A 14,223-nucleotide genomic window follows, 5' to 3' on the forward strand; every position below is an offset into this window, starting at 1 on the left:
ATCAGTTCTTTGTCTTCATTTCTTGTAGATGTTTTTGCAGGCCTGACTTTGCTTGGGGTCATTAAATTGTGTGTGCCCTTCAGCATGGCATGTTATTTTTCTCAATAATTTTGGATTTTATTTTTATCCAGTAGCTACTACTGGAAAAAGGAAGTCTTAACTTCCTTTTTCCAGTACTGTCTTTCTAAAGCACACCCAATCATGTCATTAGGTTTTTTTCCAGCACAGTAATATAAATACACAGTTTTCTGCTGCTCTGCCGACCAGCTGAGTGTGTCCTTACTCAAAGGGAAAGTCAAAGTGAATGAAACCACAAGCAGACATGCTTCACTGTGGGCCTGTGCTAAGTACTTTGTGATCATACATCGAAGTAGTGATTGCATTGATCAGTAAATGGAAAGTGAATTCCTGAATGTATGATTGTGTAATCCCCCAGTAATAAAACAATAAAACAAATGTTATGCATACACAACAAGCCTTCAAGCTCTGTGTGACCATTTTAACATTCTGAACAAAGCAAGACATACATACTGGAATTCCATCTTAATGTGTCATGACATTTCTCTGGAGGAAACAGAAACTGTTTTATGATAAAAACAAACAATAATAAAAGCCTTATCCATTATGTGTAACAGTCATTTAAAGACCATGTGGGCCCGTTCCCTATCTGCCAGCCAATTATGTCCAATTTGCTTTAGTAGTGACCATTTTTTAAAGAAATTTAACAAGTATAACCTCTGGGATTGTGCCATAGATAGCAACTGTACAGTAGTTCTTGTGTTCAAAGTTAATTATACATCATCAAAAATACACTTTGGTGAAAGTAGATTGACCAATTTATGAATGACATAAGATTGTTAAAGCTAAAGTAATGAGAGTCCTAATTAGTTACTCTCCACACTGGAGAAATCAAAACTCGCACCTCCTCCCCAGTCCAGATAAACAATGATATGAGTCATAAAGTAATAAGTAATTTTTTTATTAGTTGACGCCCATTTCTGACAAAACGAAACTTTAGAATACATGCGGAAATGAAACGAAACAAAGCTCGTATATAACTCTCCACCGGCACATCGCAGGTGCAGCAGAGATGACATGAAGGCTTTTCTATCTGCAGGACAGAAAAAAGGTCGTGACGCACTCAGCTCAGGTAAGACCGCTGAAATGTAGAAAGCTGGGGGTGATAACGATAATGACTTCACGTTATGACAAACTAAGAATAAACTAATCCACAATTAGCTGGAGTAGCTATTAGACCGGGCTGTCACAGGACACTTCTGACAATGGCTGGCTCAAATTAGGGTTTGACTGTGATGTTATTCGATTGACTCCTATCATGGCATCTGCACATTATCGTTATCGCTGCTTTTTTCCCTGGAAAGTCTGACTTCAGGAGCAAACTGGCCGAGCTAATGTTAGCTGCGCAGCTCAACAGACTGGCTGTTATAGTACGCGCTAGTTAGCTAAGTTAGCTAAGCTAACTCGCTGCCATAATGTTTCAAGGACAGTTGTTTTGTGTGTCAGAGCTGTTACGGCAGTTGATAAATGTGTCGTGATACTTGAAATAATTATGGTGACTATCTACTGTGTTTGTTTGGTTAGCAATCTCAGTTTTACTGTTGTGACCGAGGTTATAGGTTGGAATCAAAACAGGAAGAGACCTACACGCGATGTTGCGAACTAAATATGTGATTGGCTGAGACGTGAAACCAAATATCTTTTCTTTAAGAAGAGGAATCACTCTGTAGTGGAAAAACTGTCCCCCATTTTAGGCTGTAAATATGAGCATGTTGTCCTCTTTCTATTTTCTTTTGGTATTTTTTACTGCAGAGATTTGCAAATGTGTAAATAATTGTATGACTTTTCATGAGAAAAAAAAATCATCTCAATATGTAGCGATTCTCAGTTTGAGTGACAGTTGAGACCTAGAACATGTAAAGTATGTGCACCACAATCCATATCCCAGAAACCGTCAGTACAATGAAAGTAAATGTGTCTGTCTCCTTTTTCCATTGGCCCTGGTGTTGAAAGTTTATTTCCTATGCCTGTCAGTAAGTCATAAGAACATGATGTGTTAAATTCAGACCTGAATTTACCGGTTATATCACACAAGACAAAAATATATTTGAACAAAGTGCAACATTACTCAATCACAACACTGGTCTCTGGGGGCTTAAACGCTCAAGTTTACGTGCCTCAGGGTGTATCAGAAGTCCAGAAATCCGGCAGGTTTCAGCAAAAAGAGTGCAGCAATGCAGTCAAACTATCGTATGAAATATAAATTCAGAGATATCATTGAAACCTTTTTAGTTACAGTCATCAGTGATTCTCACAAGATAATATAATACTGAGTGTTGATATATTCTACACTCTTCATCCATAACATCAAAACTAATTACCTAAATTGTGAAGTGTTTCAGCCTTGTGACAGTGAACTCTTATCTACTGCCCTTTGCACCCTGAGAATGGTAATTTGGTGCAAAAACAAAATGTTTAAAATATTTTACGGATAGACAAAATAAAAACTGCTTTACATTTTTTATGAGTCACTGGAAAAAAAAACTTCTTTTCTTCTTCAAACTAGTTTTGATCAGTTTTATGTTTCTAAAGCTTCATCATAGTGTATTATTTCTCGAGGTTTATTGTGGTCCGCAGTGAGACCTCTTTCGATTTTCCCTTCTCTGGCTGTGAAGTGAAATTGCCTTAGTTAGGAGGACTGTAGGTGGGCGTGCAGTGGCACCACAGACTGTCGCATTGTTATCTCCATTTCAGTCACTTAGCAAAATGTTTACAGGTCAGTTTGTTTGGAAAGACTCAAAGTCCAAATAAAAGACACAACTGAGTTCTGTGCTGTTGATTTGCAGAGCTGAACACGGTCTCATGATAAGGCCTCGACTGGAAGAATTGAAAGTGAAAGAGATTCACCACTTGGCGGGTCTTTGAGGTACATAACCTGTTTCTTTTCTTTTGCAGAAATCACTGAAGTCTGAAGATGAAGTGCTCACGTTGTGGCCACAATAGTTTGGAGAAGAAACCCAAGTATTGCAGTGAGTGTGGCCAGGAGCTGTCTGTCCAACCTGCAAACACACAGGGTAAGTAGGATGGCTCAATAGCATCTGTTTACTTGCATAATTCGGTTAATCAGCTCCACACATTGTCTTAAAGAGAGACTGTCTTAATTCACAGTTACACAATTAATACAGTTTGTCAATATCTCATCCAGAATATAATTTTTGGCATTATATAAGGGGCACATTGTGACACGTAGGACTGGAGTATGCAGGTTTTTTGGTATGACTCCTCTATCATCTGCACTCTGGTTGGAATGTAAAACTGCCCAGACATAATTAAATGTCACTTTTTCCAAAAATGAAAAATGTAACATTTTGAATGTAGAGTAAGCATGTAAAAAGATGTGATGATGATCAACTGTTCAAAACTTGTATTCTGTATATTGTTATGGCATGAGGATTTACATTACATTGCATTACTGTACTTATATAGCACTTATGAAAGCAAAATTACAAAGTGTTTCACACAAAAACAATAAAATAAGTTGTCTTTAAGTGTTATTTTCTGACCTCAAGATGGCAGCATCTGTGCATTATCTTTCCACACTTTATCTGGACGGGTTGGGATTAAACAAACAGTATATTTATATTCAGAGTAACATTTCCTTTGAGATCAAGGTCAGTATTAGTATTGTGAGCTACGTTATTATGTACCGACAAGGAAAAGGCACATTCACTGTAACTGGCTTTGGTTCAAACTTGAGCACAGTGACGTACTGATCAAGCTGTTAGAGAAAAGTGTGTTTGTAACTGATAATTGAAAATAAAAGTAAAAGAAAAAGAAGCCCAGATGGGTTTAAAGTGATAACACTGATCTTTTCTATTTCATATTTTATTCTGACATTTGAACTGTAGATAATGCTTTATTTTATGGGTACAGGAAATTTAATTGAATATTAATTAATTAATTATATTCCTAAGAATTCCTTAACTGACTGAAAATGTGTGTTTCTCAGTGTGTAGTTTTGTGTGTCAAACTACATGTTAGCATATTAGATTACTTCTTTATTAAAAACTCTATAATGAGCACATTTCCTATATAAAACTATTGGAAATTGGTAGGAAAGTAAGAGATCTGTAAAATAAAGTGTTACTGACATTGTTGATAGATGCTCACTTATTCCAGCATTTTAACTGAACATGCTAATATGTAGTTTGACACACAAAACTACACACTGAAAAGAATGTTTTTTTTCTGTCAGTCAAAGAATTGCTAAGTGTCTAATTTATTATTTTTATTATTATTATTTTTTAAAATTTTTAAATAATTTGTATCAAATTGCACCAGCCTTTCTGTAAAAAATAAAAATTAACTGTTAAGTACCTTCAAGTTACTTAGATAATTTGCAGAAAATTAGTATAAAATTAAAGGATCTGTAAAATAAAACATTATTGAACTTTTCTATTATTTATGAGATTTCCTCTTCCTTCAAGTCTTCCCCTGGCTACATGATGTGATTTTGATTTGACTAGAATGCAAATTAGTCTGCGGCAACACACTACACTTGATAATTCCCAGAGCATACTTTGCATTTCTGCGTAGTTATCACTCACTGGGGTTTGATTTGTCAGTCTGATTTGCATAACACCTACCTTTATTCCAGATACAGACAATCAGCCCAAGTCCTTGGTAGCAGACTTGGAAGGCACAAGTGATAATACAGTGAAAAACATCCCACCTGTGGACAGCAAAGATTCTGGTAAATCCCCCAAACGACCGAATGAAGAGACCAACAACAACCCAAAGAAAAAGGTGAGTAACTCTTCAGTTTTAGCAATGGGGAGCTTAAAATGAGTTTAGGTGCACTTAGTTACCACCATCACTTACATTTGGGAACTATAGTCTCCAATGATTTTATGATTGTTGATCTCTCACCTCTCTAGCACATTTTTATTTAATTTATGGTAATTAAAAAAAAAATCAAATTTCAGTTTCCTATGTAATTTGTCATTGCCACACTAATATTTTCCTTATAGAAACAGCTGCAATCTATCAGTGTTTGCAAAAATCAACAACTGCTGACTTAATTTTAAGAATGCTATGATCTCTTTTTTATTATTTCCTATAAATAGAGAATTATATCAAGGTTTTTCAATGATTAGTTATCATATATATTACATATAGATTTTTATATAGATACATAAAGTTGTATATTTTTATTTTTGAAGCAAAACAGTTTTTAAAATTGATGTTATTCTCTTTGGTCTTATTAGAAAAAAAAGAGAAAGAAGAACAGAAAGAAGAAAGATGGCCACTTGTCATCGGACAAAGATCAAAGCCTCTCTGACCTGTCCCACATCTCTCTGGGAGAGAACCAGGGGAAGAGGACGCAGGGCGGAAGAGACTCTTCTGACAGTGAAAGCTCTGATAATGCAATGGACGAAACACCAGACTCACTCCAAAATGAGGTCTCCTCACTAGAGAACCAGTCTAGTTCCTCAGCAGCTAACATTACTCCTGCACCTTCTGAAGAGACACAAGTTATTCAGAGTGGAAAGACTGTTGCCACATCAGAGCCAAGTACAGCGAGGCAGTCTGAGGCAGCTCCAGGTAACCATATGCAGGGAGAGAGCAATGAACCGAAATCAACTCAGGACCAGACAGTCAAAGCAGCACCAGCTGACACTCCGACTAATCCCTTATCAGAGGACAACAAGAACACGACTTCTCAGTTGGGGTCAGGCAAAGGGACAAAGCCCACTAACCCTAAAGATCAAAAGACCGAAAGTAAAAACTCAAAAGCCAAGAAAGACACAGCCACCACTAAACAACCCATTATTGACCAGAATGCCAATGTGGATCCAAATGCGAAACAGACGGGACAAACCAAACAGAAGGAAAAACATCAGCAGGAACAGAAACAGAAGCAAACTGTGGCAGCTGAACAAAAGATGGTTTTTGGTCCTCAAACTTCATCAAAGGTAATGATGGAAAATAGTTCATTAAAAGTAATAATTATCAACTCATATATGAGCAAATTTTTATCCTTTGAGTGGAGAAAGTTCAGGGAGGAATTTTCATAATTTTTTACATATACTTAATAGAATTATCCAACGTTTATAGGCTGAAAACACAGGCTCCAGTGTGGACCCACAGGGGCCAGTAGAGTACATGGAGACTCAGCAGAGCGGAAAGGACTCGACTGCAGGACAAACCTCAGACGCTGACAAGGGAAGTAAAGACGGCAGTAAGAATAACACAGAATCCAGCACCCGAACGGGCCCGCCACCCAAAAGGTGAAGTTCTCTCAGATGGTTGTACACATTTTCTTTTGATCACCTTTGCCAGTTCAAATTCTGTGCATAATATTTACTATATCTAAATTGATATATTTTTGGTTTTCAGGCCGACCAGCAGCAAGACCATTGGTATTCGTGAAAGACTCACAATTTACTTTCATGCAGTTCTCTCAAAGGATTTCAAATTTGATCCAAATGAAGATCGTATCTTCATCAGGGCTGGGTCTCACATTGGGACATGGAAGGAAGATGCAGTTGAGCTGTCTGTGAGCAGGTACTTTGTCAACAAAGTTCTTATAGTGGCTTAATGTCTGGGCACATCAACCAATGAAAATTGAATTTTCTTTGATTTCTAAAGCATACACTTTTCTCCACACAGTCATTGTTGTACTTAATATACACTCACTGAGCACTTTATTAGTGACACCTGTGCAATCTAATGCAATCTGATGTAACAGCTCTGCCATAAATTCTACTCTTATATACATTACATTTTACTGTTTATACATTTTCATTTTTTGTTAAAATTGTCAGAAAGGTGATAATTCTACTTAATATTTATTACTTTGGTTATAGTAGGTGTTGGTGGTGTACTGGAGTACATTATATTGAAAAATGTTCCTTATATTTTGTCCACCCGATTAACATACTTGAGGGGGGAACATTTTTAGGAATGCTAAAAAGATATCAGGAACACTTTTCAATATAATGCACTCCAGTCCACCACCACCCACTATGATGTCAATAATACGCGTGACGTAGAATTATCACCTTTCTGACAAAACAAAAACAACTAAAAGTAGAAATTTATGGCAGAACTGTTGTATTGGGCTGCATTAGATTGCACAGGTGTTCATAATAATGTGCTCGGTAAGTGTGTACATACTATTTTGCTTCTTGACAAACAGACTTTGACTTCATCTCAGATCATCAGCTCAGGGTAAAGCTGCTACCTGCCCCATATTGGCAGAGGGGGGATTAGCTTAGGCTTTTCATGTAAGTATGGACAAACTGGGCTGCTCTTAATTTCCTGTCTCCCTGACACTCACACAGGAATCTTGGAGAACATGGGTTTCTGGTTGAGGGCAGACTGATGACATCCAAAACTAAAGCTGTATCTGTGTCGATACCATACAAATATGTTGTCTATAGGACTAAAAAGGACAAATATGAGTATGAATACATATACAAACTGGATTCTACACTCCACACCACCAACAGATGCTTGTTTGTGAAGTCCCACCTCATCAATGAAGATGGTAAATGTAACCTTCAGTTGGTCCAGCATGCTAATAGCATTTGAATATTATGACATATTATGATTATGCATTACACATATTTACATGTCTGCTGTATCTTTTTGTAACAGGGGACTGGCATCAATATGATGACATCATCTGTGCAGAGCCATCAAAGAATGTGCTCAAACGCCTTAAAGACGCCATCTGGCCTGAACAAAGGAAGACTCTGATTCAAGGCAGAGAGATTGCCGGGGATATAATGTTGGGGACCATATTTGATCTTCTCAGGAGCTGGACTGATACCAACTTGAAGAGTTTTCTGATCCAGCTGAATCAGTTCTTTGAGATTTATGGGAACCCTTTTGTGTATGAGGAGACGCAAAGGAAATGGCACTCCTTAGACTATGGAGAAGATGATGTAAGATCACAACCTTTGTGTACAAAGTCTAGATGCACCCAGGTATAATCAACTCAGCTCACCCTCTTTGTTTCTCCGGTTTTATTTCCTAGGTAAGGAGGCTGCTGAAGCAATTCATGCTGACAAACATGATTCCTCAGTTGCTGAAGGACGGAGACGGAAAGAATCTCTACATTCAGGATCCCATGAGAGCGGCTGTGATCATGCTCTGTGTATGTAGACAGCATCGTATCAAACTGGAAAATGCTGAGCTCCATCGGCTCTGCAATTTGCTGTGTTTACCCAAACTAAACAAAGATGACTTCCTCAAGTACTGGACAGATTTTTCTCAGGATGTCGACATTCTCAAAAAGTAAGTGCCCAATCTTTTTATTTAAGCCTGTAATCATATGTATCACTAATTTGAAATTACTGTTATGATCAACTGACTACAGAGTAATAATATACTGTATGTATCTGTTTACTCTGATAATTAATTTTCCTTTAGATGCTCATAAAATTATCTTTGTTGTAGTCTGCCAGAAGTGTTGGAGTCTCTTATAAAGACTGTGAAAACAACAGGAATGCCCCGATGGATTCTGGTACTACCACTTCTCCACCTCCTCAAAGGCACCATAAAGCCCTTTGAGGTACCACGATCTGGAAAGTATGGCTTGTCTTGGGCAGGTTTGCAAGGCCTTGACGTGGGTACCTCTTCATACCATACCATGAACAGTCAAGATAGGAAGTAAGAGCCCCTCTGACTTTTCCAAAGTATAGCTTAGGCATACATCTTCCAATGCTTTTATTTGGAAATGGATGCATGTTACTGTACCTTTTTTGGTCCCTCTCTTGTTCTTAGGGCACTGGTGAATCTGACAAAAAGCCACAGTTACTTGATGGAGGTGGATGCACTTGCAGTGCGATCCTGCTTGTACTTGATGTCAATTGAGGATCTGGTGGAGTGTAGCATCAACATTAACTGTGAGCTGCTGGACATGCTTCATGTTTTCATGAATAAGGTTCCTCAGGATATTACCTACAGTGTCTTCCAGGTGAGTGGAAAAACAGACATCTCCAGGTTATATAAAATATAGCAAGTCATGTAAGTTATTGCCTTCACAAAATCCATTACAGCTGTGGAATGTAAACTTGTCAGGCATTGTCACTTACTAATTTAAAACTGCAAACAAACAGCTGCATCATAGGTGTCCAGTTATACTGTCTAGTTACTAGAAATAAATCCACACCCGCCAGCCAATGAGAATTGAGAATTTTCAATGACCATGGTATAAAGTAAATTAATTAATTTTCTTGTTTTTGTTTTACAGACAGTATCTGCCATTCTATCACATATCCAAGGCCAGCTCATTGAGGAAAAATACAGGTGATTTGCTGTCATTATTTTAGAGGATTTTTAATATTGTAGCATAGATATTAAGACTCTTGACAGACACTTTGTATGTGTTGGTTAAATTGTCAGTGTTCAGACCATTTCACATTTTGCATGGGTCCAAGTTTATTACACTATCTTCTACTAAAATAGTTGCAAAGTAATTAAGATTAAATGGTGAATATCTTTAGTTCCGACATGTCTGACACAAAGACAAAATGTCTCTGTGCTGTTAATGTCAGGTGTTGTATTTGTTATATTTTGTTATATTATGCCTTATTTTCCAGTATTTATTTCCTAATCTTCACTCTTTTTGTTTATGAAAGATATTGTACAGAGCTTTACAGGAGAGAGTGCCTGGCAACTGCAGTGAAACTGTTAGAGAAGATCTGCAAAGGAGTCAAACCGACCTCATATCTCCAGAACTACCCTGATATTCCTGTTGCTTGCATGAATCTGGTTGCATCAGTGTCAGACTTTGTTCAGTGTAACAAGCAACAGGTATGTCAAGTGACTCCTATGAAGCAAGCTGTTAATATTTCAGACTGAAATACGTTTTTTAATCTCAAATACTAATAATTCATATTTAGGAGACTCAAGAAGGGGACAGAGAGCAGCAGTATGCAAAAGACATGGTGATCTCTCACGCAATGGTCATCATGAGAGACTGGATCAGTCAGTCTTTCATTAAAGGTTTGCTCAACAGGGGTGTGTCCTCCTTGTACCTCAAGGTTGAGGCTACAGCAGAGATTGAAGTGAGCAGTGTCATTATATTTCATGAATAAAATACAATATATACAGATGAATACTCACAACTCATCACTGGTAGAGAAAGTCTGGAAAATTGTTCCTTTGTTGGTTGTGTTTTACAGATGTGGAACAACATTATCTCCATCCACTTCAAAGATGAGAATTGCACAAAAGAGTGGAGACAGATGTTTACTAGGGATTTTGAGGGCAAGTACAAACAGGTATGTGATACATCCTTTTCAAATTTCAGTTAAATTGTTTTTAACTATGAAATATTTAATATATTGTGTGACTGTGTGGTTTTAGGAATCTGCTTTGGATCAAATTGAATTCTACTGCACAAAGATAGAGGAACTCAGTGATTCCCATCCACATGTTGCTGCCAGTATTGAGAAGTGTGCTCTTGAGGCTGTTACGTCTTTGTGCCAGGTATGAAGCCACACTGAAGAACAACAACATCATCAAACAGACCAAAACTAGAGAATTCCAAATCAAACCTCCTAAACATGCAGTTTGGAGAATTTTCTTATGAAGATATGAAAGGAACTGTGTGATTCACAGATTTTCTGCATGTATTTGAGATATACACAGTATTGTTTATTGCTATTTTACCTCATAAACAGACCAAGTCTGAGGGCAAACTTTTTGAGAGGTTCAAGATAACTTGGAAGTTCGGGAAACTCATCTCAGCCATTATCCAGAAATCCTGGCCAAGGGATCATCAAGGAAATTATCAGGAAGTTGAAGAAGTTGTCATTCAGCACCTCCTCTCCTGGACTGCTGCCAAAGACATTTTCCAACTACACGGTATCTACTCAGAACAATATTGATCAGTGAATCATGCACACCCCAAACTGAATAATTCTGTAGGGTGGGAAGGTAGAAAATAATAGTAAAAAAAGGAGTGACAACCTACTATGTTCTCTAATTTATAAGAGCAAAGTGGGCCTCAGTTCATGACTTCATGACAGAAGTCAAGTATTGTAATATTTGCCGATGTAATTTCTGTCATTGCAGGAGCAGAGGAAAAGCTGATTGAGAAACTCTCTCAAGATGCCAGAGACAGAATTGCTATAGCAATATCATCATTCACAGCCATCAAAAATCAAGTTATTCATGGAAACATTAAGATCAACCTGCTCAATATCATTTTGAAGAGGAAAGATGCCTTCTTGGAACTGCTGAAGATCGGTAACAACCATCATCAGATTTCTCATCATTTAATGATTAATAACCCCAGAACATGTGTATTTCATATGGCATGATGGCTTGCAAAGGCCTAATATAATAGACATATTAAGATGCATGTGGGATTTGTCATTAACAGATTGCCTCTCTGAGAATGAACGTCACAAGGATAATACCAAAATGAGGAGGCTGTTACAGTGCAGACAAGATGAAGTTGACGCAGTGTACCATGAGAAGGAGCTGGTAGACGTCATCTTAACAGTGAGCCACAAACTTGAGGAACATATGACAGGTATGGAGGTCATGTCAGGAGAATGAGTCAGTTTTGTTTGATCATGCAGTTGCAGCAAATTTAACATCTTCATATTTGATTTCAATGATAGTTGATATTGCCGGAATGGAAGAGAGACAGCAGGTCAACATTGAGGTCATGCCCCTGAACCATTTCATGGAGGTCCACCCATTTGACCAACTGCCCTCTCCGATGGCTGGTGTTGTCACCTACTTCAGTCTGGAGGAAGAAATCAGAGAAATGGCAGAAGTCCTGTTCACATTCAGAGACAGTCATTTATTCAAAGTGTGTTGGGAGAAACAAGTCAGACTGCTGGCCACTGAGGAAATGGATGATGAGGATCCTGATAAACGTGAATTAGCAGACATTATGGCAACACCTGAAATGATACATGATGACATTTTTGTGCCTTGCTTTGCTGATTACAAAGACATCTATACTTGTCTGAAGAATGGCAGTATAAGGCTTGAGGAGGTCAACCAGCTCTTCAAAGCATACAAGGGCAAGTACGACGAGCTTGCACAGGACCTGGACATCATGTGCAGAGTTGATAGGTCGACTGACAAACAGTGGATCCACAGTAGGGTTCATCAGATCGAGCAGTATCATGAGCTCCATCTAGCTGTGGCATCAGCTCAAATTATCATGAAGGTCAAAGAGACGCTTTGTCTTCAAGGGGACTTCAGAGTTCTGGAGACACTCACAGAAGTTGTAAGTGGCCTTAGTATATCTCACCCAAAACTATTATGCCTTGTGCCAAATTCCATCAGGCTAAAAATCACCCTCTTCACACTACATGTGTATGAAGGTACTGTGTTTGAACCTATTCAGAAGTTGCAAAAGCAATGTTAACTTTTGACTTTCCTCTCCCTTCAGAATCATGCAGACTTTCAGCAGGAGCAGCTTAGTCGGATTGACAATGATTTGATGCAAGCAAAGATGGTTCTGGTGGACATCACTGAGCCCCGCAGACTTTGCTTACATGAGCTGGGACTCAGAGGACACTTTGTGAGATGGGTAAAGGATGCACTTGAAGGTAAAAATAGTTACTATCTACTCTAGTTGCACCAATTAAGACCAATGTATTTTAGTGCTCTTTCAGGCAAATCACATAATAAATGTTATTTATTTTCAGATATCAATGAGCTGAAGGTGTTCGTTGACCTGGCTTCCATCTCTGCGGGAGAGAATGACATGGATGTGGATCGTGTGGCTTGCTTCCATGATGCTGTCCAGGGCTACTCTTCCATGCTGTATGAGCTTAAACCAGACTCAGATTTTCATGCCTTCAAAGGGGTGCTGAAGAAGCTCTGGAGAGCTTTGGAGAATGACAGCAACCTACCAAAAAAACTAGTAAGAGGACATCTTTGCTACTACTATTACTACTAAAAATACTGCGCCAAACTGCATGATCGATCACAATTGAGCCTTGGATCTGAGGATTATCCTCAGTTTTTTAATTTACAACGAGAGTGACTAATTGATATGTCGATGCCACTTTGATGCCACAGACAGTTGGTGATGCTTGATAGACATTAAATCACCCAGAGGCAGATGGTTTTGGGTTCCCTTCTTCTCTACAACATTCATCTGGGTATTTTGTGCAATGTTTAACTAGAGAGGACTCCAGACATGAGGAATTGTTTTATAATTGTACAAACAGAATTGACTAATTCCTTGCTGGTTAAGAATTTGCTGAAGGTAATACATCTCTGGAATACATTGATAATAGACAACTTAAAGAGTTAACTGCAAACTCTAAACACTCACATAAACATTAGTGTGATACAGTCAGGGTACTTGGGTTAAACATAACCCTAATCCCATGAAACGAAAAATTAATATTGAACAGCACATTTGAGAATGCTGTCTTCTTTTGTAGCGGGACAGCGCACGCCATTTGGAATGGCTGAAGACTGTGAAGGAAAGTCATGGGTCAGTGGAGCTGTCATCTCTCTCGTTAGCATCAGCCATCAACAACAAGGGTATCTACCTGATCAGTGCACAAAATGTAAAAAAGGTAAATAAAAGAATCAAAGATGATGAAATATGAAAATACTGCCTTTAAATGTACCTACAAAGTTATATATGAGAGTGTATTTCTGTTTTTCAATCTAGTTGAGTCTTGACACCATCCTGAAGGTGCAGATTCCAGAGGACCATGATGAGGGCCAGCAGATGCGCTGCTATTCTCTTGAGGATCTTCGGGAGCTGCAGAACAAACTCATGCTCATGTCTGGGAAAGGGGATCAGGGGCAGAATGAAGTTGATCACTTTGCAGAGGTATTTTTAAATATTTTTCTTTTATTCTGTTAACATATTAATGCTACTAATTCTGTTACTACTACTTAAATATTTACTACTACTAATAAGTATCATATTATGAAATGTTTTGTACAATGTTTTCTATCATTAAAGGTGCATCAAATTGTTTAAAAGATGAACAGACACCCCAGTAATAATGAAATAATAAGAATTATGATAAAATAAAAAGAATAATAAATTCTGGCAAGACAATCAAACCAACAGAGCTTACTGGACCCTTTCCCAGCATGCTTTTGGTAAAAACATTGGACAATCCCACTGAGTCTTTTGGTTGTTGAAGAATATATATATTACGAATAGTCATGATGTATAGTTAAAATGTGTTG

General features: G+C 38.0%; 1 protein-coding gene across 1 annotated transcript in view; it reads left to right on the top strand.

Annotated features, from left to right (window-relative positions):
* Positions 1 to 1,007: 1,007 nt before the first annotated feature.
* Positions 1,008 to 14,223, top strand: part of rnf213a (ring finger protein 213a) — a 34,194-nt gene continuing 20,978 nt past the window's right edge. Inside the window, exons 1-24 of the mRNA XM_067571075.1 lie at positions 1,008 to 1,150; positions 2,974 to 3,092; positions 4,676 to 4,824; positions 5,286 to 5,993; positions 6,136 to 6,308; positions 6,418 to 6,585; positions 7,365 to 7,570; positions 7,681 to 7,970; positions 8,063 to 8,322; positions 8,485 to 8,697; positions 8,812 to 9,004; positions 9,281 to 9,336; positions 9,669 to 9,843; positions 9,933 to 10,097; positions 10,215 to 10,313; positions 10,399 to 10,521; positions 10,716 to 10,899; positions 11,110 to 11,283; positions 11,420 to 11,572; positions 11,664 to 12,283; positions 12,449 to 12,608; positions 12,708 to 12,925; positions 13,455 to 13,592; positions 13,691 to 13,855. Coding sequence (XP_067427176.1) covers positions 2,993 to 3,092; positions 4,676 to 4,824; positions 5,286 to 5,993; positions 6,136 to 6,308; positions 6,418 to 6,585; positions 7,365 to 7,570; positions 7,681 to 7,970; positions 8,063 to 8,322; positions 8,485 to 8,697; positions 8,812 to 9,004; positions 9,281 to 9,336; positions 9,669 to 9,843; positions 9,933 to 10,097; positions 10,215 to 10,313; positions 10,399 to 10,521; positions 10,716 to 10,899; positions 11,110 to 11,283; positions 11,420 to 11,572; positions 11,664 to 12,283; positions 12,449 to 12,608; positions 12,708 to 12,925; positions 13,455 to 13,592; positions 13,691 to 13,855 — 4,890 coding nt within the window. The 5' untranslated portion in view covers positions 1,008 to 1,150; positions 2,974 to 2,992. The remainder of the gene's footprint in view (positions 1,151 to 2,973; positions 3,093 to 4,675; positions 4,825 to 5,285; positions 5,994 to 6,135; positions 6,309 to 6,417; positions 6,586 to 7,364; positions 7,571 to 7,680; positions 7,971 to 8,062; positions 8,323 to 8,484; positions 8,698 to 8,811; positions 9,005 to 9,280; positions 9,337 to 9,668; positions 9,844 to 9,932; positions 10,098 to 10,214; positions 10,314 to 10,398; positions 10,522 to 10,715; positions 10,900 to 11,109; positions 11,284 to 11,419; positions 11,573 to 11,663; positions 12,284 to 12,448; positions 12,609 to 12,707; positions 12,926 to 13,454; positions 13,593 to 13,690; positions 13,856 to 14,223) is intronic.

This window comes from Thunnus thynnus, chromosome 17 (assembly GCF_963924715.1).
Source record: "Thunnus thynnus chromosome 17, fThuThy2.1, whole genome shotgun sequence".
In the NCBI taxonomy this organism is placed as follows: domain Eukaryota; kingdom Metazoa; phylum Chordata; class Actinopteri; order Scombriformes; family Scombridae; genus Thunnus; species Thunnus thynnus.